Source organism: Papio anubis, chromosome 8, assembly GCF_008728515.1.
Source record: "Papio anubis isolate 15944 chromosome 8, Panubis1.0, whole genome shotgun sequence".
In the NCBI taxonomy this organism is placed as follows: domain Eukaryota; kingdom Metazoa; phylum Chordata; class Mammalia; order Primates; family Cercopithecidae; genus Papio; species Papio anubis.
Genome location: NC_044983.1, coordinates 93081709 through 93104504, shown reverse-complemented (window position 1 = coordinate 93104504; position 22796 = coordinate 93081709). Strand labels below are relative to the sequence as shown.

Sequence of the window (22796 nt, the reverse complement as noted above, 5' to 3'; positions counted from 1 at the left end):
TCCTCCCATCTCGGTCCCCCAAGTACCTGGGACCACAGGTGCACACCACCACATCCGGCAATTTTTTTGTATTTTTGGTAGAGAGGGGGGGTTTCACCATGTTGCCCAGGCTGGTCTCGAACTTCTGAGTGCAAATGATCTACCCATCCGGACCTCCCAAAGTGCTGGGATTACAAGGCATGAGCCACCGTGGCCGGCCCTGAAGTTGTATTTATGTTGCCTACTCTCTTTACCTTTCTTAGTGTTCCCTGTATTTATTTCATATCCAGAAGTTTTATTATTACTTATTTTTAATCTCCTTTTCCCCTCTATTCTCACTTATCTACATTAAGTCACAGAACGGATCAAATATTCTTCATAAAATGGCTTCTGAAAATGATTTAATATAAAAATGTTGAACAGAGGCCAGGTGCGCTGGTTCATGCCTGTAATCCCAGCACTTTGGGAGGCTGAGGCAGGCAGATCACTTGAGGTCAGGAGTTCGAGACCAGCCTGGCCAACATGGTGAAAACCCGTCTCTACTGAAAATACAAAAATTAGCCAGGGGTGGTGGCGTGCGCCTGTAATCCCAGCTACTCATGAGGCTGCAGTGCGCCGAGATTGCGGAGTGCGTCACTGTAATCCAGCCTGGGCAATAGAGCAAGACTCTGTCTCAAAAAAAAAAAAAAAAAAAAAAAAGTCAAATAGACCCTTTGCTATTTATTACACACACACACACACAAATATATATATATATATTTACAAGGCCTCACTTTGTCACGCAGGCTGGAGTGCAGTGGCGCAATTACAGCTTATTGCAGCCTCAACTTCCTGGGCTCAAGTGGTCTTCCCACTCAGTCTCCTGAGTAGCTGGGATTACAAGCACACACCATGACACCCAGCTAATTTTTGTGCTTTCTGTAAATACTGAGTCTAGCCATGTTGCCCAGGCTGGTCTCTAAATCCTGGACTCAAGCAATCCTCCTGCCTTGGCTCCCAAAGTGTTGGGATTACAGGCGTGAGCCACTGCACCTAGTTGCTTATTTATTCATGAGATGGAGTCTCACTTTGTCACCCAGGCTAGAGTATAGTGGCGTGATCTTGGCTCACTGCAACCTCCGCCTCCCAGGTTCAAGCAATTGTCCTGCCTCAGCCTCCTGAGTAGCTGGGATTACAGGTGTGTGCCACCACACCTGGCTACTTTTTGTATTTCAGTAGAGACAGGGTTTCACATATCTGTCAGGCTGGTCTCAAACTCCTAATCTCATGATCCGCCTGCCTCAGCCTCCCAAAGTGCTGGGATTACAGGCATGAGCCACCACGCCCGGCCTTTGCCATTTATTATATTGAGACTGTAGCCCAGGTGTGGTGGCTCACACCTGTAATCCCAGCACTTTGGGAGGCTGAGGTGGGAGGACTGCTTGAGTCCAGGAGTTTCAGATCAGCCTGAGAAACATGGTGAGACCCTGTCTCTATAAAAAATACAAAAATTAGCTGGGTGTGGTGGTGTGCATCTGTAGTCCCAGCTACTCGGGAGGCTGAGACAGGAGGATCACTTGAACCTGGGAGGTAGAGGCTGCAGTGAGCTAAAACTGTGCCACTGTACTCTAGCCTGGGTGACAGAGCAAGACTCTGTTAAAAAAAACAACAAACAAACAAACAAACAAATCTCCCAAGACTGCATCGTTTTATCTCAAAATACGCATAGGGAAATAAAAGCATCAACTCTAAATAAGGAGTATTATTAAAACTGTTTTAGTACAAGACAGTTACAAATTCACTTTTCTAGCAGTAACTCAAGTTTCTTGTCTAAAGCTGTTCCACTAAATATGTAAGCTCCCAAGGGCAGGTGGTTTTTGGTCTGTTTTGTTATCTGCTGTATCCCCGCACTTCAAATAGAGTATGGTACGCAGTAGGTTCTCAATACATTTTTTCTGAATAATAAACCAGGTGCCGGGCACGGTGGCTCATGCCTGTAACCCCAGCTCTTAGGGAGGCAGAGGTGGGAGGACAGCTTGAGCCCAGGAGCTCAAGACCTGCCTAGGCAATATAGCGAGACCCTGTTCTCCACAAAAAGGTGAAAAAAAAAAAAAAAGCGCAAATAAACCAGGCAACTCTAGTAGAATTTAATATATATATATTTTTTTGAGATGGCGTCTCACTCTGTTGCCCAGGCTGGAGTGCAGTGGCGCGATCTTGGCTCACTGTAACCTCCGCCTCCCGGGTTCAAGGAGTTCTCCTGCCTCAGCCTCTCAGGTAGCTGGGACTACAAGTGCCTGCCACCACGCCCAGCCAATTTTTGTATTTTTAGTAGAGACGGGGTTTCACCATATTGGCCAGGCTGGTCTCGAACTCCTGACCTTGTGATCCCAAAGTGCTGGGATTATAGGCGTGAGCCACTGTACCCAGCCCTAAATTTATTTTAATATGATGTAATTAATTTACCCAATTAGAAATCAGATTTTGTGTCGCCAACATAGGCCTTTTATAAAATGGTCCCTTCTACCATACAGATAGCTTCCATAGAAGGCACATCTTTCAAAAGCCTATGACCAAGTTTTAAACAAATGTTCCATTTTGGGAGGCTGAATCATAGTCGTATTATATACATATATTGGGAGAAAATGAAACCAATCGTATTTTCTCTAAGCTATCTATCCCTTGTATGCCTAGATATTTAGCAGGAGAAAATACAGTACAGTGGTTCTTGATTTCACTACTGATAGTTATGTGACTCTGGGCAAGTTATTCAACTTCTCTAGCTTCATTTATAAAATGCATCTTACCTTTCTCTTGGGATTGTTTTGAAGACTAAATTAGTCATTATATTTTAAATGGTTAGCACAGTGCTTAAAACATTATTTATGATAAAATACTTGAGTCAACACAACTTTATTATGCTTTATTTATTTATTTTTTTTGAGACAGTGTCTCGCTCTGTTGCCCAAGCCAGAGTGCAGTGGCATGATCTTGGTTCACTGCAACCTCTGCCTCTCAGGTTCAAGCGATTCTCCTGCCTCTGCCTCCTAAGTAGCTGGGGTTACAGGCACCCACCACCACACCTGGTTAATTTTTGTGTTTTTAGTAAACACGGGGGTTTCACCATGTTAGTCAGGCTGGTCTTGAACTCCTGACCTCAGGTGATCTGCCCACCTCGGCCTCCCAAAGTGCTGGGATTACAGGCACGAGCCACTGTGCCCGGCCAAAACTTTGTTACTTTTTTTTTTAAAAGATGGAGTCTTGCACTGTTGCCCAGGCTGTAGTGCAATGGCACGATCTCGGCTCACAGCAACTTTCACCTCCTGAGTTCAAGCGATTCTCCTGCCTCAGCCTCCCAAGTAACTGGGATTACAGGCTCCCGCCACCACGCCCAGCTAATTTTTTGTATTTTTAGTAGAGACAGGGTTTTGCTATGTTGGCCAGGCTAGTCTCGAACTCCTGACCTCATGATCTGCCTGCCTTGGCCTCTCAAAGTGCTGGGATTACAGGTGTGAGCCACCGCGCCCGGCAACTTTATTATTCTTTTTTTTTTTTTTTTTTTTGAGACGGAGTCTTGCTCTGTCACCCAGGCTGGAGTGCAGTGGCCGGATCTCAGCTCACTGCATGCTCCTCCTCTCGGGTTCACGCCATTCTCCTGCCTCAGCCTCTCGAGTAGCTGGGACTACAGGCACCCGCCACTTCGCCCGGCTAGTTTTTTTTTGTATTTTTTAGTAGAGACGGGGTTTCACCGTGTTAACCAGGATGGTCTCGATCTCCCGACCTCGTGATCCGCCCGTCTCGGCCTCCCAAAGTGCTGGGATTACAGGCTTGAGCCACCGCGCCCGGCCCCAACTTTATTATTCTTAAAAATTACCTGGCTATTTTTGACGAGTACTTCGGCTGGATCACTAGTGCTTATGGTCTTCAAGGAAAAAGCTTTCTCCTGTTTTGGACGGGTTTTAGAGGTATTCACTGGAAGCTCTTCTCTAATCTCTTTTTCTAATTCTTCTGTGTCCTACAGAGAAAAACAATCTATTAGATTATATAAATCATTCATTCTTCATTAATTAAAATCTATGGTGGTGTATGGCTGTAATCCCAGCACTTTGGGAGGCGGAGGTGGGTGAATTGCTTGAGCTCAGGAATTCAAGACCAGCCTGGGCAACATGGTGAAACCATTTCTACAAAAATACAAAAATTAGTCACATGTGGTGGTGTGCACATGTAGTCCCAGTTACTCAGGAGGCTGAGGGGGGAGGACTACTTGAGCCTGAGAGATTGAGGCTGCAGTGAACTGTGATCACACCACTGTACTCCAGGCTGGGTGACTGTCTCAAAAAAACACAAAAAACCCCCCAAAACTACAAAAACACAAAAATTAGCCAAGCATGGTGGTGCATTCCTTTAATCCCAGATACTTGGGAAGAGGCACAAGAATTGCTCGAGCCTGGGAAGTGAAGGTTGCAGTGAGCCGAGATCGCACTACTGCATTCCAGCCTGGTCAACAGGGGGAAACTCCGTCCCAAAAAAAACCACAAAAACACTTCACTTAACAATTTCAAGGAATAAAATGTTTATACATAAGTTAATTTTCTTTTTTTTTTTTTTTTGAGACGGAGTCTCGCTCTGTCACCCAGGCTGGAGTGCAGTGGCCGGATCTCAGCTCACTGCAAGCTCTGCCTCCCGGGTTCACGCCATTCTCCTGCCTCAGCCTCCCGAGTAGCTGGGACTACAGGCGCCCGCCACCTCGCCCGGCTAGTTTTTTGTATTTTTTAGTAGAGACGGGGTTTCACCGGGTTCGCCAGGATGGTCTCGATCTCCTGACCTTGTGATCCGCCCGTCTCGGCCTCCCAAAGTGCTGGGATTACAGGCTTGAGCCACCGCGCCCGGCCATAAGTTAATTTTCAAGATAAATTAAGCTTACACAGTAGAAAGGGCATAGACAGGAAATTCCTATTTTGGCCATACCACAATCTAGCTACAAAATCTCAGGGACAGCTGGGCGCAGTGGCTCACGCCTGTAATCCCAGCACTTTGGGAGGCTGAGGCAGGCAGATCACCTGAGGTCAGGAGTTCAAGACCAGCCTGGCCAACATGGTGAAACCCTGTCTCTACTAAAAATACAAAAATTAGCTGGGTGTGGTGGCGCATGCCTGTAATCCCAGCTATTTGGGAGGCTGAGGCATGAGAACTGCTTGAACCTGGGAGGCGGAGGTTGCAGTGAGACAAGATCTCGCCACTGCACTCCAGCCTGGGCAACATGGTAAAACTCTATCTCTACTAAAAATACAAAAATTAGGCTGGGCGTGGTGGCTCATGCCTGTAATCTCAGCACTTTGGGAGGCCAAGGTGGGCGGATCACTTGAGGTCAGGAGTTGAAGACCAGCCTGGCCAACATGGTGAAACCCTGTTTCTACTAAAAATACAAAAATTATCCAGTAATGGTGGTACATGCCTGTAATCCCAGCTACTTGGGAGGCTGATGCATGATAATAGATTGAACCTGGGAGGTGAAGGTTGCAGTGAGCCAAGATAGCGCCACTGCACTCCAGCCTGGGTGACAGAGTGAGAGATCTTGTCTCAAAAACAAACAAACATCTCAGGGACAAGTCACTTAGTTTCCCCAAACCTCAGTTTCCTCAACTGTAAGGTAAAATTTACCCTATCTAAAAACTCATATAAGCTTTAAGATTTCCATTTTTTGAGGGGTATAAAAATTTATTATACATAAAGAATATCACCACTAACAGATGCAGACAGGCCAAGACACTATGGTACAGGGTGGAGGACGGCTAGCCCTTTGGAAAGTGAAAGGTTTGGGTGGCGTGGGCCTCATGCCACTCTGATTAATCAGGAGACGGGAGGGCACATGCCAAACACCACAAGACATCAAGGCAGCAAGATTTCCATTCTTAGATTTTCAAACTTTCACGAAGTTTCAGCAAAATAATTCTAAAGCACATTATATGCTTAGGTATGTAAAGTAAACATGAACTAGAATATATTTAATAGAAACATTACTGTTTTTTTCTTTGGCAAATGCATCCATATAAAATGGAAGTTCTTTTTAACAAATGGCTAAGATGATCTTAATGTTCTTCTAACACTAATATTCTATTCTATGATATTTATTCAGTATAGTAGTGGGTTTAGATAGTCAAAATTTTCTATATATTTAGGCTGAGCAGGTAGCTTTGGAAGTATGTGTGTGAAGTCTGTAATCTCACAAAGTTTTTCAAAGTTTTGCAGTCTTACAAAGTCAGAAGACATCAATTTATTTCCATCCTAAGTTGAATTCAACAGTGAAAGACCCCATCAGCCACGCATGAACACCAAAAAGGACTTTGGGTCTGGTGCGGTAGCTTGCATCTGCAATCCCAGCACTTTGTCAAGGAGCCAAGGCAGGAGGACTGCTTGAGCCCAGGAGTCTGGGATAGCCTGTGTAACATAGGGAAACGCTGTCTGTACAACAAAATAAAAAAAAAAATTAGCTGGGCATGGTGGTGCCTGCCTGTAGTCCTAGTTACTTGGGAGGTTGAAGCAAGAAAGCAAGAGGGTCCCTTGAGTCCAGGAGGTCGAGGCTGCAGTGAGCTGTGATGAAGTCACTGTATTCCAGTCTGGCAACAGAATGGAATGTCTCAAAAAACAAACAAAACAAAACAAAAAGAAACAACAACTTTTTTTTTTTTTTTTTTTGAGACAGAGTCTCAGTCTGTTGCCCAGGCTGGAGTGTACTGGTGCAATCTCAGCTCACTGCAACCTGCGATTCTCCTGCCTCAGCTTCACAAGTAGCTGGGACTACAGGCGCCAGCTACCACACATGGCTAATTTTTGTATTTTTAGTAGAGATGGGGTTTCACCATGTTGACCAGGATGGTCTCGAACTCCTGACCCTGTGATCCACTTGCCCTGGCCTCCCAAAGCGCTGGGATTACAGGCGTGAGCCACGGCACCCAGTCTAACTTTTTTTTTTTTTAAGATGGAGTTTCACTCTTGTTGCCCAGGCTGGAGTGCAATGGCGCAATCTTGGCTCACTGCAACCTCTGCCTCCTGGGTTCAAGTGATTCACCTGCCTCAGCCCCCCGAGTAGCTGGGACTACAGGCGCATGCAACCACCCCCGGTTAATTCTGTATTTGTAGTAGAGGCGGGGTTTCTCCATGTTGGTCAGGCTGGTATTGAATTCCTGACCTCAGGTGATCTGCCCGCCTCGGCCTCCCAAAGTGTTGGGATTATAGGCATGAGCCACTGCACCCAGTCATAACCTGTTATTAGTAGGATATATGTGCTATGTACTCAGCATAGAACTTCATGGATATCTAATTCTCCAAACAACTTATGCAGTTATGTAACTTGTGCAAGGTAAAAAAGAATGACAGAACAAGATTCAGAATATAGATCTGACTCTAAACCTAGAATACTCATTCATTGTATTTTTAAAAACACAGCCGGCCGGGCGCGGTGGCTCAAGCCTGTAATCCCAGCACTTTGGGAGGCCGAGACGGGCGGATCACAAAGTCAGGAGATCGAGACCATCCTGGCTAACCCGGTGAAACCCCGTCTCTACTAAAAAATACAAAAAACTAGCCGGGCGAGGTGGCGGGCGCCTGTAGTCCCAGCTACTCTGGAGGCTGAGGCAGGAGAATGGCGTGAACCCGGGAGGCGGAGCTTGCAGTGAGCTGAGATCCGGCCACTGCACTCCAGCCTGGGCAACAGAGCGAGACTCCGTCTCAAAAAAAAAAAAAAAAAAACACACACAGCCAACATTTTAAAAAGAATAATCAGAATACCAAAGAAACGTTCACGTTAATGACCTCTGCCAACACATTAAACATTTCAGAATACATCCTACAAAATTTCTTTTAACAGGAACTCAACTAATCCACAATCCACAAAAGTATCATTAGTAAATACTCTAAGTCAAAGAAACTCAAGAAGAACTTGGCTAAAATGGTTTTTAGGTAGTACTACTAACAAAGGATAGATGTAACATTTCTCATCTCCCAGCTCCAGCTAACAAGAACAGCATATCTATCATATAGTTTTAGTTTGTTCATATCCATTGATCTTAGCTATGTTACACCTTTAATGCCCATCCATTTTTACTACTGAAAAAGTAAGTGTTGATAATAAGCTTGTATCATTTATGAGGGCTTGTATTTCCCACAATAAAAAATAACTGAATACATATTTCTTTAAAAAGCCATGAAACTTCTTCCAAAAACAGTAAGTGGCTGGGCTTGGTGGCTCACACCTGTAATCCCAGCACTTTGGGAGGCTGAGGTGGGAAGATCACTTGAAGCCAGATCACTTGAGACCAGACCAGCCTGGCCAACATGGTGAAATCCCCTCTCTACTAAAAATACAAAAATTAGCTGGGTGTGGTGGCTCATGCCTGTAATCCCAGCTACTTGGAAGGCTGAGGCAGGAGAATCACTTGAACCTGGGAGGCGGAGGTTACAGTGAGGTGATACTGTGCCACTGCACTCCAGCTGGGGCGACACAATGAGACTCCGTCTCAAAAATAAATAAGGCTGGGCGCGGTGGTTCATGCCTGTAATCCCAGCACTTTGGGAGGCCGAGTTGAGCGGATCACTTGAGGCCAGATCACCTGAGACCAGCCTGGCTAACATGGCGAAAGCCTGTCTCTACTAAAAATACAAAAATTAGTCAGGCGTGGTGGCATGTGCCTGTAATCCTAGCTACTTGGGAAGCTGAGGCAAGAGAATCGCTTGAACCCGGGAGGCAGAGGCTGCAATGAGCTGAGATTGCACTACTGTACTCCAGCCTGGGCAACAGAACCAGACTCTGTCTCAAAAAATAAATTAAAAAAAAAAAAAAGATAAACAAATAGAACAGTAAGTAGGAAAAACTACTATGTGGTCTATCCCTAGAAATTGCGGCTCCCTGTCTCCTACATTTGAACAATTAATTACAGTTATAGTAAGGAATACAAATATTTTAAGAAGTTATAATGTAACAGTATTAGTGCTTTAAAAAAACTGATATGTTTCTAATAATCTGATATATTTGAAATTAAAATACTTTTTTTTTTTTGAGACAGGGTCTTGCTCTGTGACCCAGGCTGGAGTACAATAGTGTGATTTTGGCTCACTGCAAGTTCTGCCTGCCGGGCTCAAGTGATCCTCTCACCTCAGCTTCCTGAGTAGTTGGGGCTACAAGCGTATGCCACCATGCCTGGCTAATTTTTGTAGAGACAGGGTTTTGCCATGTTGCCCAGGCTGGTCTCAAACTCCTGGACTGAAGCAAACCTCCCACCTTGGCCTTCCAATGTGCTGGGATTACAAGTGTCAGCCATTGTGCCCGGTTAAAATTTCATCTCTGACTTCATTTTTAGTATAATTTACTTTTTTCCCCCCAGATAGGAGAGATCAAAGAAAAAGAAAAAAAAGAAAATGTGGCCGGGCGCGGTGGCTCACGCCTGTAATCCCTGCACTTTGGGAGGCCGAGGTGGGCGGCGGGATCACGAGGTCAGGAGATCGAGACCATCCTGGCAGCTGCTGCGGTGAAACCCGTCTCTAGTAAAACACACAAAAAAAAGTGTGAGGCGGTGGGGCGCCTATGATCCCAGCTACTTGCTTGGGAGGAGCTGGGGGCAGGGGAGGAGTAAAGCTGTGACCGGGAGGCTGCGATGTGAGCAGACCGTGCAGCCTGGGCGACAGGTAATTTCCGCCTCAAAAAAAGAAAAATGTATGAGTGATGGAAAGAGGAAATGTCTGTTGGGTAGCTGTCAAAAAAGAAGGAAAAGATACTACTAAGTGAAATAACCAGCAAACTCAAAGTGAAAGACTCCACTTGTTATACACATGGTTTTTCTGTGTGCGCTAAATGTTACTTTCCAGTTACTCAAAAGGAATTTTTGTATGTGTAAAATACTGTATCTCTTTTCCCATTTCACCATTATATAATTAAAAAATGCATCAATAATTTGGAATTTTACTTATTTTTGACTTTAGCAACACCTTTAACATGAATTTTTTGAGCAATAACATTACAATAAGATGAATTGAATATGTAAAACATTCCATGACTTTCCAAATCAACATGATGTCTCATACTGTCTTTTATCTCTATATATTCTTAGCATCTGTACCTCATCTTTTCACATTTTAAGCAGGAGGCGCTTAATGAATCCTTGTTGTTTTGACATTTTACCTGTGCGTGAGAGTTATCTTCACCTTGCTTCTTCTTTTTCTTTTTTTTCTTTTTGGATTTCCCAGTTGGAAGAGCTCCCTCTCCCTTTTCTTTATCATCATCTGAGACCTTAGGTTAAAAGCAAAAATATTAAAGAGAACCAAATGGTTATATTTCCATTATTTAGAAAATTATTATGAAATAATTTCATTCATTAGGTACAGTCTTCGTTTCCCAAAATCTAAATAAAAACTAGTAATAAGTAATAAAACGGATCAAGAACTACCTACTTAAAAAATAACAAAATACATGGAACCTCATTCTCTCAGTGTGTCTATGTCACCCATCACTCGCTGCAACATAGAGAGCTGTGTAAACTTTAGTGTTTTAAAAACTCACTGAATAGGTAATTCTATTTTGAAGTTCAAATGTAGTGCAATTTGCATTAAAATTTATCTGACCCTGTTAAGAGAATGAAATAACAAGCTACACAATGGGGGAATATATTTGCAAGCCATATAGTTCCACCCATGGAACTAGTATCCATACAATATAAGGAACACTCAAATTAAAAAAAAAAAATCCCCTTAGAAAATAAGCAAAAGACATGAACAGACAAATGTTCTTTCACCCAAGACCATACACAGATGGCAAAAAAACACATGGAAAAAACCTCAACTCCATTTGCTATTAGGCAAATGCATATTAAAACCACAATGAGTTATCACTATACACCTATTAGAACTGCTAAAATAAAAAACAGTGACAACTGCAAATTTAGGTGAGGATACAGAAAAACCAGTTTCTTAAAATACTAAAATATGCAACTATCATAATAGATTGAAATGAAAACTTATGTTTAGACAGAGACTTCTGAAAGCCTACATATTTAGCAGCTTTATTCATAATAGTCCCAAACTGGAAAGGACCCGTATGTCCTTCAATAGGTAAATGGTTAAAGAAACTGAGGTACATCCAGACCATGGAATATCACTCAGCAGTAAAAAGGTACAACTACCGATACATACAACAACCTGGATGAATCTCCAGAGAATTATGTTGAGTGAAAACAAAACAAACAAACAAAAAAACATATAAAGGCCAGGAGCAGTGGCTGAAGCCTGTAATCCCAGCACTTTGGGAGGCCAGGGCGGGTGGATCCCCTGAGGTCAGAAGTTCAAGAGCAGCCTGACCACTATGGTGAAACCCTGTCTCTACTAAAAATAAAAAAATTAGCTGGGCCTGATGGCATGCACCTGTAATCCCAGCTACTCGGGAGGCTGAGATGGGAGAACTGCTTGAACCCAGGAGGCGGAGGCTGCAGTGAGCCGAGATCATTTCACTGCACTCCGGCCTGGGTAACAGAGCAAGACTCCATCTCAATCAAACCAACAAACAAAAACCATAGCAAAAGGATATATACATACGTGTGTGTCTCTCTCTCTCTCTCTCTATATATATATAATATATAATTCCATTAATAAAACATTCTTGAAATGATAAATGTTCTGTATCTTGATTGCATCAATGTAAGCATGCCACTTGTGAAAAGGTAGTTCCCTCTTATTCGCAGTTTTTCTTTCTGCAGTTTCAGTTACCTGCGGTCAACCTCAGTCTGATATTAAAGTACTTTGAAAGAGACAGAAAGTGAGAGAGACCACATTCACAAAACATCTATTACAGTAAATTTTATAACTGTTTTGTTTTATGATTACTGTTGTTAATCTTTTACTAATTTACAAATTAAACTTTATCAGAGGTATGTATAGGAAAAAGCATAGTATACGTAGGGTTTGACACTGGTTTCAGGCATCCACTGAGTCTTGGAATGTATCCCCTGTGTATAAGTGGAGGTGGGGAGCGGTGGGGATGGCTACTGCATGACTGTGCAGTATTATAGTTTTTTAACATGTTACTACTGGAGAAAACTGGATAGAAGGGGTACAGGGGATCACTCTGTTTCATTCCTGTCTGGTTTTGTTTTTTTTTTTTTCAAGACAGCGTCTTGCTCCGTTGCCCAGGCTGGAGTACAGTGGTGCAATCAAGGCTCACTGCACAGCCTTGACCTCCTGATGCTCTTGCCTTAGCCACTTGAGGAGCTGGGACTATAGGCTGATTTTTCTGTATTTTTTTTTTTTTTTTTGAGACGGAGTCTCGCTCTGCCACCCAGGCTGGAGTGCAGTGGCCGGATCTCAGCTCACTGCAAGCTCCGCCTCCCGGGTTCACGCCATTCTCCTGCCTCAGCCTCCCGAGTAGCTGGGACTACAGGCGCCCGCCATCTCGCCCGGCTAGTTTTTTGTATTTTTTAGTAGAGACGGGGTTTCACCGTGTTCGCCAGGATGGTCTTGATCTCCTGACCTCGTGATCCACCCGTCTCGGCCTCCCAAAGTGCTGGGATTACAGGCTTGAGCCACCGCGCCCGGCCTTCTGTATTTTTTTTTTAAAAAATATTAGAGATAGGGTCTTGCTATGTTGTACAGGCTAGTCTCAAACATGTGGGCTCAAGTGATCCTCCTAGCTTGGTCTTCTGAAGTGCTGGGATTACAGGCGTGAGCCACCGTGCCTGGCCTGTATTCTTTCTTTCTTTCTTTTTTTTTTTTTGAGACGGACTCTCGCTCTGTCGCCCAGACTGGAGTGCAGTGGCCGGATCTCCGCTCACTGCAAGCTCCGCCTCCTGGGTTTACGCCATTCTCCTGCCTCAGCCTCCCGAGTAGCTGGGGCTACAGGAGCCCGCCACCTCGCCCGGCCAGTTTTTTTTGTATATTTTAGCAGAGACGGGGTTTCACCGGGTTAGCCAGGATGGTCTCGATCTCCTGACCTCATGATCTGCCCGTCTCGGCCTCCCAAAGTGCTGGGATTACAGGCTTGAGCCACCGCACCCGGCTTGTATTATTTCTTGTAACTGCATTTGAATCTACAATTATCTCAAAATAAAAGGTTTAATTTAAATAACTGAATTTGAGAAGTCATGTCATTGAAAATAGCATTCTGCAGGACAAAAAAATACCTATCAAGTTAGCACTGTTATGTTAATATTCATAATGATGCAGAGGCCATGCCAATCTTCTTTGTATCTTATCTTTCTATCTATTTATTTTTTGGAGATGGAGTCTTGCTCTGTTGCCCAGGATGGAGCGCAATGGTGCCATCTTGGCTCACTGCAACCTCCACCTCCCGGGTTCAAGCAATTCCCCTGCCTCAGTCTCCCAAGTAGCTGGGATTACAGGTGCACACCACCACGCCCAGCTAATTTTTCTATTTTTAGTAGAGGCAGGTTTCACCTTGTTGGTCAGGCTGGTCTTGAACTCCTGACCTCAGGTGATCCACCCACCTTGGCCTCCTAAAGTGCTGGGATTACAGGCATGAGACACTGTGCCCGGCCTTATTCTTTTATTTTTTTTTTTTGAGATAGTCTCACTCTGTTGCTCAGGCTGGAGTGAAGTGGCTCACTGCAACCTCTGCCTCCCAGTTCAAGTGAGTCTTGTGCCTCAGCCTCCTGAGTAGCTGGGATTATAGGTGCACACCGCCATGTCCAGCTAATTTTTTTTTGTATTTTTAGTAGAGACAGGGTTTCACCATGTTAGCCAGGCTGGTCTCAAACTCCCGACCTCGGGTGATCTGCCCACCTTGGCCTCCCAAAGTACTGGGATTACAGGTGTTAGCCACTGCACCTGGCCTCAATTTTAGTGTATGTGCTGCTGAAGTAAGCACTGTAGTTTAACTTTCTACGGAAAAATGCTGTTTGTTTATTCTCACAAATGACAACCTAGATTCCTAGACTATCTTTACAGGAAGAGATGATTCTAAGTAGCTGCCATTTCTCTGCTCAGCACTATAGTCACTATAATGATTTTGGTGGTCTCACAAACTACCAAACAGCTTACAGAAATTACAAGCAGATGGAAAAACAAAACAAAATCTGGCACAAACTTAGCTAAGAGATTTTCAGTCTAGGCTGGCTGGCTACCAGTTGTGCAGAAATGTCCCTAGAAGTTTTCACCACAAGCTGTTTCAAGGTCTTGTAATGATTAAAATGCCATATGAACAGATCCATGCCATGAATGATACTCAGGTCACAAGAACTTTCTTCAGTCAGCTTACCACTTCGTTATAATCCAACCATGAAAGAAATGTAGTTCCCCATGGCAAAATACTATTTTCGTTAATGGGAAGATGCTGAAATCAGCTCTACATCTTTTAAGTCCCATGAAAGAGTTGAGATTTTGATAAATGTATTTTAAATCTTTAAATAAAAAGGACATTACTGATAAATTTCAAATTCCTTTATACCGCTTCCCAATTCCATTTTCACACTCCCTTCCCAGTGGTAACCAAAATTGTGAACAATTTCTGTGTCTATCCAATCAATTTTTCTATAAATTTATTTGTATCCACATATAAAAATTTATAAATGACATATTCTATCTTTTTATAACTTGCTCATCATTCAGCATGTTGAGATTCCATTCGTAATGCTAATAATGTAGCTTTAGTTCATTTTTAACTTTTTTTTTTTTTGAGACGGAGTCTGTCTCTGTCGCCCAGGCTGGAGTACAGTGGCGCAATCTCGGCTCACTGCAAGCTCTGCCTCCCGGGTTCACACCATTCTCCAGCCTCAGCCTCCAGAGTAGCTGGGACTACAGGCGCCTGCCACCACAACTGGCTAATTTTTTGTGTTTTTAGTAGAGACGGGGTTTCACTGTTAGCCAGGATGGTCTCGATCTCCTGACCTCGTGATCCGCCCGCCTTGGCCTCCCAAGGTGCAGGGATTATAGGCATTAGCCACTGTGCCTGGCCTCATTTTTAACTTCTAATATGCCATTGTATAAACATATCACATCTTTCCATTCCCCAACTGATGAACATTTTGATGACAGCTCACTTTTGCTTAGAAATGTAAAAGGTAATTTCTGAATATATTCAGAAAAAGAATTCCTATGATGTATGATAAAGTCTTTACTCCATTCATGGGTTCTATTGTGTTAAATGTCCAACAAACATCTGAATGATTACTATGTATTAAGGTACTATACATTAAGATATTGTACTAAGAAGTCGTTTTGTAGGTCCAATCTAAAACCCCTTTCTCCGCTGTTGACTTTCACATTGCCTGTTACCTGTCCCCCTCTACATTTATTTACCCCTCCTTCTACCATTAGTATTATATCTGTTTTTTTTGAAATGGAGTCTCGCTCTGTCGTCCAGGCTGGAGTGCAGTGGCGCAACCTTGGCTCAATGCAACCTCTGCCTCCCGGGTTTAAGCAATTCTTTGCCTCAGCCTCATGAATAGATGGGATTACAGGTGCCCGCCACCATGCCCAGCTAATTTTTGTATTTTTAGTAGAGACGGGGTTTCACCATCTTGGCCAGGCTGGTCTTGTACTCCTGACCTTGTGATCCACCCACCCTGGCCTCCCAAAGTGGGAGCCACCATGCCCGGCCTATATCCTGTTTTAAAGACCAATCCTGGCTGGGTGCAGTGGCTCATGCCTGTAAATCCCAGCACTTTGAGAGGCCGAGGTGGCGGATCACTTGAGGTCAGGAGTTTGAGACCAGCCTGGCTAACATGGCAAAAACCTGTCTCTACTAAAAATACAAAAATTAGCTGGGCGTAGTGATGCATGCCTGCAATCCCGGCTACTCAGGAGGCTAAGGAGGGAGAATCACTTGAACCTGGGAGGTGGAGGTTGCAGCGAGCCGAGATCGTGCCACTGCACTCTAGCCCGGGAGACAGGGCGAAACTCCATCTCAAAAAAAAAAAAAAAAAAAAAAAAAAGGCCTGGCATGGTGGCTCTACTAAATATACAAAAATTAGCCAGGCATAGTGGCAGGCTAATTTGTAATCCCAACTACTCAGAAGGCTGAGGTAGGAAAACTGTTTGAATACAGGATGCAGAGGTTGCAGTGAGCCGAGATCATGCCACTGCACTCCAGCCTGGGCGGCAGAATGAGAATGTCTCCAAAAAAAAAAGAAAGAAAAAAAGAAAGAAAAAAGACTGCTGGCTGGGCGCGGTGGCTCACATCTGTAATCCCAGCACTTTGGGAGGCCGAGGTGGGTGGATCACCTGAGGTCAGGAGTTCGAGACCAGCCTGATATACATGTAGAAACCCCATCTCTACTAAAAATACAAAAATTAGCTGGGCGTGGTGGCAGGCGCCTGTAATCCCAGCTGCTTGGGAGGCTGAGGCAGGAGAATTGCTTGAACCCAGGAAGCAGAGGTTGCAGTGAGCCTAGATCATGCCATTGCACCCCAGCCTGGGTAACAAGAGCAAAACTCTGTCTCAAAAAAAACAAAAAACAAAAAAACCCTGCTGATCCTATACCAAAATCTCCCCTATCATTAAAATACAACCCCCCCAATCCCAGCAAAACCATTCCTGATACCACATGTTGCTATTATCCACTGTCTCTCCTCCATTCCTATCCAAACTTGGGTTAGCTGTTTCTGATGCTGTTGATTATTGCTTCCCTGACCCTCTCAACTGTGTCAGCCTCTGTGACCCAGAATTCTCCTTCGGTTGCTTTATTTTATAAATAGAGATGGGGTCTCACTATGTTGCCCAGGTTGGCCTTGAACTCCCGGGCTCAAGCAATCCTCCCACAGCACCTCCCAAAGTGCTGGGATTATAAGTGTGAGCCACCATGCCCAGCCTGTCTCTTCCATTAACAAATAAACACCCAGGAATCTCTTATACTCACCTTTTGATCATCAGGAATTGGTTCCTGGGACTTTAGAAGTGAAGCTCTTTCTTCGTCTACCCAATTGCCCCACTCTTCTGCTGGTGCATTCCAATCAGAGTTGGGATCAGCAGAAGACAGACCATCTAAAATTTAACAGTGTGAATTAGGTGTCTATCATTTTTGCCATAAGTTAAAAGGCAAAAACTAAAAATTCCTTATGTTCAACTAAGCTGTAATTTTAAGTTATTGTTCTGTCTCCCAAACATATTTTAAGAGCCAGAAAAAAAAAGTAACATGATGGTAACAATCTTTATTCAATTTCTGCTAAGCATATCATATGGTTAAATGGAATTTCTAAGAAATTCCAGAAAATTTATTAGCCATTTGATTCCACTCTCTGATTCCTTTGTTATCAGTCTCCTGAATTTCTTTTCTCTATCCATTTTTAACTTGGTCTAGGACCTGGTTGTTTTCTCCCCTGATTATTACAACATTTTTGTAATTGATTTATTTTCTAGGGTTTGGAATTAATTCTTAACAGTAGTACCAAAGTTATAATCCCTACCTGTCATTTTATACTACACCTCTCCTATCCTTATGAGCTTTTCAAAATTAGGTTCTTCAAATTCACCAAGTCATGACAATATTCAATCTCTTATTTTTCCCTCCTTCTTTTAATACTTAACCTGTACTTTCTTATATTTTTCAGATCATTCAATATGTTTTTTATCCAATTATTTCAAAAGCATTTGAGTAACTTTCAGGGCTTCACTCATCATTTGTTATCAAAAATAAATTTTATTCTAGACTTCTAGATCCCTTTCTTTCACTATAGGAGGCACTAAATTTTTAACTCCTTGAGGAAGCTATCAATGACTTATTCTAAAAGGAAAAACCAGTCTTTGCTTTTACCCAGGTTAAATAAGTAGCTTTCAAAGTTAATTCTTCCCTTCTCTCTCTGCACATTATATACTCCTATATATGTTCCTGTAAATCTACTTATAGTCAGGTTTCATTTACAATGGTTTAAGATGACAAAGGTTAAGCTTTATTTCTAAGTGGTTAACAAGTTGTCCCAACAATGCTTAACTGAAAAATCCAGTCACTTCTCACTAATACCTAATGCTACTTTTATTAAATACTCAATTCTTTCTTTCTTTCTTCCCCGAGACGGAGTCTTGCTCTGTCGCCCAGGCTGGAGTGCAGTGGCATGATCTCGGCTCACTGGAACCTCCGCCTCCCAGGTTCAAGCAATTCTCCTGCCTCAGCCTCCCAAGTAGCTGGGATTACAGGCATGCGCCACCACACCCGGGCTAATTTTCGTATTCTTAGTAGAGACAGAGTTTCACAATGTTGGCCAGGCTGGTCTCGAACTCTCGAACTCTTGACCTTGTGATCTGCCCGACTTGCCTCCCAAAGTGCTGGGATTATGGGCGTGAACCACCACACCCAGCAATGCTCAATTCTTTTCTTTTTTTTTTTTTTTTGAGATGGAGTCTCACTCTGCCACCCAGGCTGGAGTGCAGTGTCACAATCTTGGCTCACTGCAACCTCTGCCTCCCGGGTTCAAGCAATTCTCCTGCCTCAGCCTCCTGAGTAGCTGGGATTACAGGTGTGCATCACCACACCCTGCTAATTTTTGTATTTTTAGTAGAAACAGGGTTTCACCATGTTGGTCAGGCTGGTCTCGAACTCCTGACCTTGTGATCCACCTGCCTTGGCCTCCCAAACTGCTGGGGATTACAGGCATGAGCCACCGTGCCCGGCCTTACTCAATTCTTTTATATGCATTTCAGTCTGTTTCTAGAATTTCTATTCTATTCCACTGATCTATTCCTGGGACAGTGCTATACATAACTCTGCAATATATTTTTGTATCTAGAAGGACAAATTTGTTTGCATTACTTTTATTTAGTACTCTTATTTACTTTTTGCTATTCTTATTTTTCCAGGTGAACTCTATTATTGTTTTTAACAGGGAGATATAATACATTCTTATGAAGGTTTTAAAACCCACGTTTTGGAAGAATATATAACAATCTGGGAAAATGCTCACAGAAAAAAAAAATCATAGACAAAACTGTCTACACAGTATGATCTCAAATTTATATGAGGAAGAGACAGAAGAAAATAAAACATTATATATATAATATATATATTTTGTCTTAGTTTAAGAGACAGGGTCTTATTCTGTCACCCAGGCTGGACTGGAGTGGTATAATCATAGTTCACTGCAGCCTTAACCTCCTGGGGCTCAAGTGATCCCCCTGCCTCAGCCTCCTGAGCAGCTGGGACCACAGCCGTGTGCCACCATGCCTGGCTAATTTTTAAATTTTTTGTAGAGAAGGGGTGTCACTATATTGCCCAGGTTGGAATAATAAATATATTTTAATAGTGAAATTACATCTATCCAATCCTTATTAAGCACTTACTATGTGCTAGAACTTGAGCTAGGTAGGTACTAGAGATATAAAAATAAGTAAAATAGAATCCCTCTGCACATGCAGCTTGTAGTCTGTCTATTCAGGGGTGAAGATAGGTAAGCTTAACAAACAATTAAATACAGAGTGATAGATTCTGCCATGAGGGCTGTGGAAACAGAGAAGAGCTAAGCTAGTGGAGGACAGGGAGAGACAACATAAGAATTTATAGTCTAGTGGACGAAAAACATGGAACAGGTGATTACAAGTGTGAAATGTGTTACAAAAAAGGAAGTTCCTTCCTGTATTTCTAAATTCACCACCATGAGCAAGTATCTGGAGTATTACATAGTAACACAGAGGCGAAGAGCATGGGCCTTCACATCAAACAAATGTACATTTGAATATTGTTCTACCACTTAATAACAAGATGATTTTGGTTAAGTTTCTTAATGGGCTCTATTATCAACTTCATAGGATCGCTGAGAGGATTATATGAGATACATGTAAAGCAATTCATGGCAATGCAGTAAGCACTCAATAAGTGGTAGCTATTGTTTTTATTATCACTGATGATATTAAAACCAGTTTCTAATCTATAAGGCATGTACAGCTAAAAATTTATTTCTCACAATTCTGATGAACCTCTCAGTAAGATATACTTCATATGTAAGATAAACTTCAATTCAATCTAGTAGATGTCTAGAACCAACTACTCATCTTATACTAAGCATTCATTAATAATACATTTAGGAGGTTCACATACCAAAGCTATCATTGGTTTTGCTTAACTCTCACAGATAAGAAACCCAGATTTTGAAAACTGCTGTCCATAAGCCATGTCTCTAAGACTTCTTGCCAGAAAAGAAACTATTAAGTAGAAAAAAGTTTAGGCAACTGAGTGGGCAATATACCAACATTTCACCCATCTTCTTAATACATGTGGTGGGAGGTGGAGGTGAAAAATAAAAATCAAGTAAAATGCTTAGTAAAAGTATTTTTTTGACAGGGTCTCGCTCTATTGCCCAGGCTGGAGTGCAGTGGCAAGATCATGGCACACTGTAGCCTAGACTTCTCAGGCTCAAGTGATCCTCCCACTTCAGACTCCTGAGTAGCTGGGACTATAGGCATGCGAACCATGCCCAGCTAATTTTTTTTTGTAGAGATGGGGTCTCACTATGTTGCCTAGGCCGGTCTTGAATGCATGGACGCAAGACATCCTTGCACCTTGGCTTCCCAAAGTGCTGGGATTACAAGTGTGAGCCATGGCACTGGCCTGAGTAACTAATTCTTAAGATTCATAGGCCTAATATACTAAAAAACTTCTTAGACATAGTTCCCTTAAAAATGACTCACAGTATAGTTTGCTTCAATTACAATCTCTCATCTCTAAAGTTTCCCATTAGTCTGCCAATGTCTTTTCAAAGAGCCATACTGGTTTTCTTTTCAAAAGGGTAAGGAATTTGTCTCTCCATTTAATTCGCTTATGGAATAATGTTTTAGGTTTAAGCATCTCATTGCTGGTCTTTATTTGGTTGTCAGCTGTTTCTTGTCAGAACTTAATTCAACGTAAACTTTAATAACTTTTTAATAAAAGAAAACAATCATGTTAGAAAGACATTCTCCAGTGTTAACCACACCGGGTTAGTTAACCACATTGGGTAGACTTATTTTGCCACCAGAAGGACACCAACAGCAGAAACAGCAGCACTTACTGGATATTTATTATATTTATTATATGTGAGGCAGTGTTCTAAGTGCTTTATATGTATTAACTCATTTAATCTTCTCAGCCGTACTGTTGGGGAGGAATTACTATTTTTACAGATGAGGAAATTGAGGCATAGAATAATCACGTAACCTGCGTAAGGGCAAAGGCAAGGAAGTTAAGATTGAAACCCAGGTAGTCTGTCCTGAAAGCTCATGCTCTCAACCACTCCATTATGCTGCAGTGAATTCATTCACTCCTGTGTGCCAAGAAAAAGTTCTATTCAACGTCTGACTTTTTACATGGGTTACAATAATGCTGTTCCTTTATGGTTAAGATAGTAATGGATTAATGTATGTCTTCAAACTGGAGGGTCAATATATTAATTGTATCATACTGTAAATGTAAATCTAACATAATATACTTTGTGGATTAGTAATCTCAAATACTAAATCATTCATTTTGGAAATTCAGAAGTAATAATTAAATTCACTGAGCACCAATAATAGAGCAGAATTAAAGATGGTGACACAGAAAATAAAGTTTACAGAGAAAACGTTGAAGAAAAACTCTGGGCTTAAAAAGACTGCCAATACAGCACAACAAACTTGAGGAAGATGGTGTTTCTGATACATATTACTTTGATTAAGTACAGAATCCTGTGGATACATGTTTTAAAAATCTTTTATTTTAGCAGCCAATCATGTTTTTCATATTCAAAGTATCTTAATATGGATAAAATAAAAAGTGGATCTATTCTGTCCAGACAGGAAAGCCTGGAGACCTGTCCACTCAATTTTCCTCTGCCTCAACCCACAGCAGCCCAAGATACCTTTCTGCTTTTCCTATAGTCACTCCTATCATTGTTATAATCACTCCTCAATTCTATTCTGCATGTAGCTGATAATTCTTTCAAAGCACAAATACACGTTTTTTTTTTTTCTCCCAAAAATAGTGCTTTCACATCCTTGTAAAACCTTGGATTTAAATACTTCATACACAGTCAGCCCTGCGTATCCACAGGAAAAAAAAGAATGAACTGTGCCTGTACTGAATATGTACAGACTTTCTTTTCTTGTCATTATTCCCTAAACAATACAGTATAACAACTATTTACACCATATTAGGTACTACAAGTAATCAAGAGATAATTTAAAATATATGGGAAGATATATGTAGGTTATATGCAAATACTATGCCATTTTATCATAGGAGACTTCAGCATCTGGGGATTTTGGAACCTGAGGGGGGTCCTGGAATCAACCCCCCATGGATACTGAGAGATGACTGTAATTTACAGAGCTTTCATGTTCACCCATTACCTCATTAAAACCTCATAACAACCTATGAAAACAGATATGACACGTTATTTGCTCGATTTTACAGCTCCCAGATAAGTGACAAAGCCCAAACCATATGAGGTACTACATTTTAGAGTCAGGACTAAAATTCATATCTACTGTCTAAGCTAGTACTGAAAACCCCCAGCTCCCTGATCTTTAGCCAGCAATTCAAGGCATGGCACTTTACAATATGGTCCTCCCTGATCTTTCTCCCCTCATCTCCCTTAATCTGTAAAAACTGTGCTTTAACCACATGTCGCAAGCTTACCTTGATGATTACTATCATCACCAAGCCTGTACCAGAGAGTGGTTAAGAGCATGAACTCTGGAGCCAGACTAGCAAGGTATGAATACCACCTTCCTCCATTTAACTAACTGTGTGGCCTGGGGAAAGCTAGATAACTTTCCCTTGTCACAGTTTTTTCATCTGGAAAGTGTGGAAACAAATAAAACCTACCACACAGAAATGTTTTAAGCATTAAATGAGATAATAAAATCCAAAAGACTAAAACCAGTACCTGGCACACAGTAC

At 42.3% G+C, this 22796-nt stretch overlaps 1 protein-coding gene across 8 annotated transcripts in view; it reads right to left on the bottom strand.

The window, feature by feature from the left end:
- The window catches only part of MTDH (metadherin), an 82746-nt gene that overhangs the window by 6358 nt on the left and 53592 nt on the right, over positions 1 to 22796 (bottom strand). For 6 of the 8 annotated variants that reach the window (XM_009213395.4, XM_003903000.5, XM_009213397.4 and 3 more), the window contains 3 exons: positions 16812 to 16936; positions 10133 to 10240; positions 3833 to 3973 (listed from right to left, as the gene is read on the bottom strand). In XM_009213395.4, the coding sequence (XP_009211659.1) occupies positions 3833 to 3973; positions 10133 to 10240; positions 16812 to 16936 (374 nt within the window). The remainder of the gene's footprint in view (positions 1 to 3832; positions 3974 to 10132; positions 10241 to 16811; positions 16937 to 22796) is intronic. The other 2 variants (XM_009213396.4, XM_009213398.4) reach the window with 1 other exon arrangement.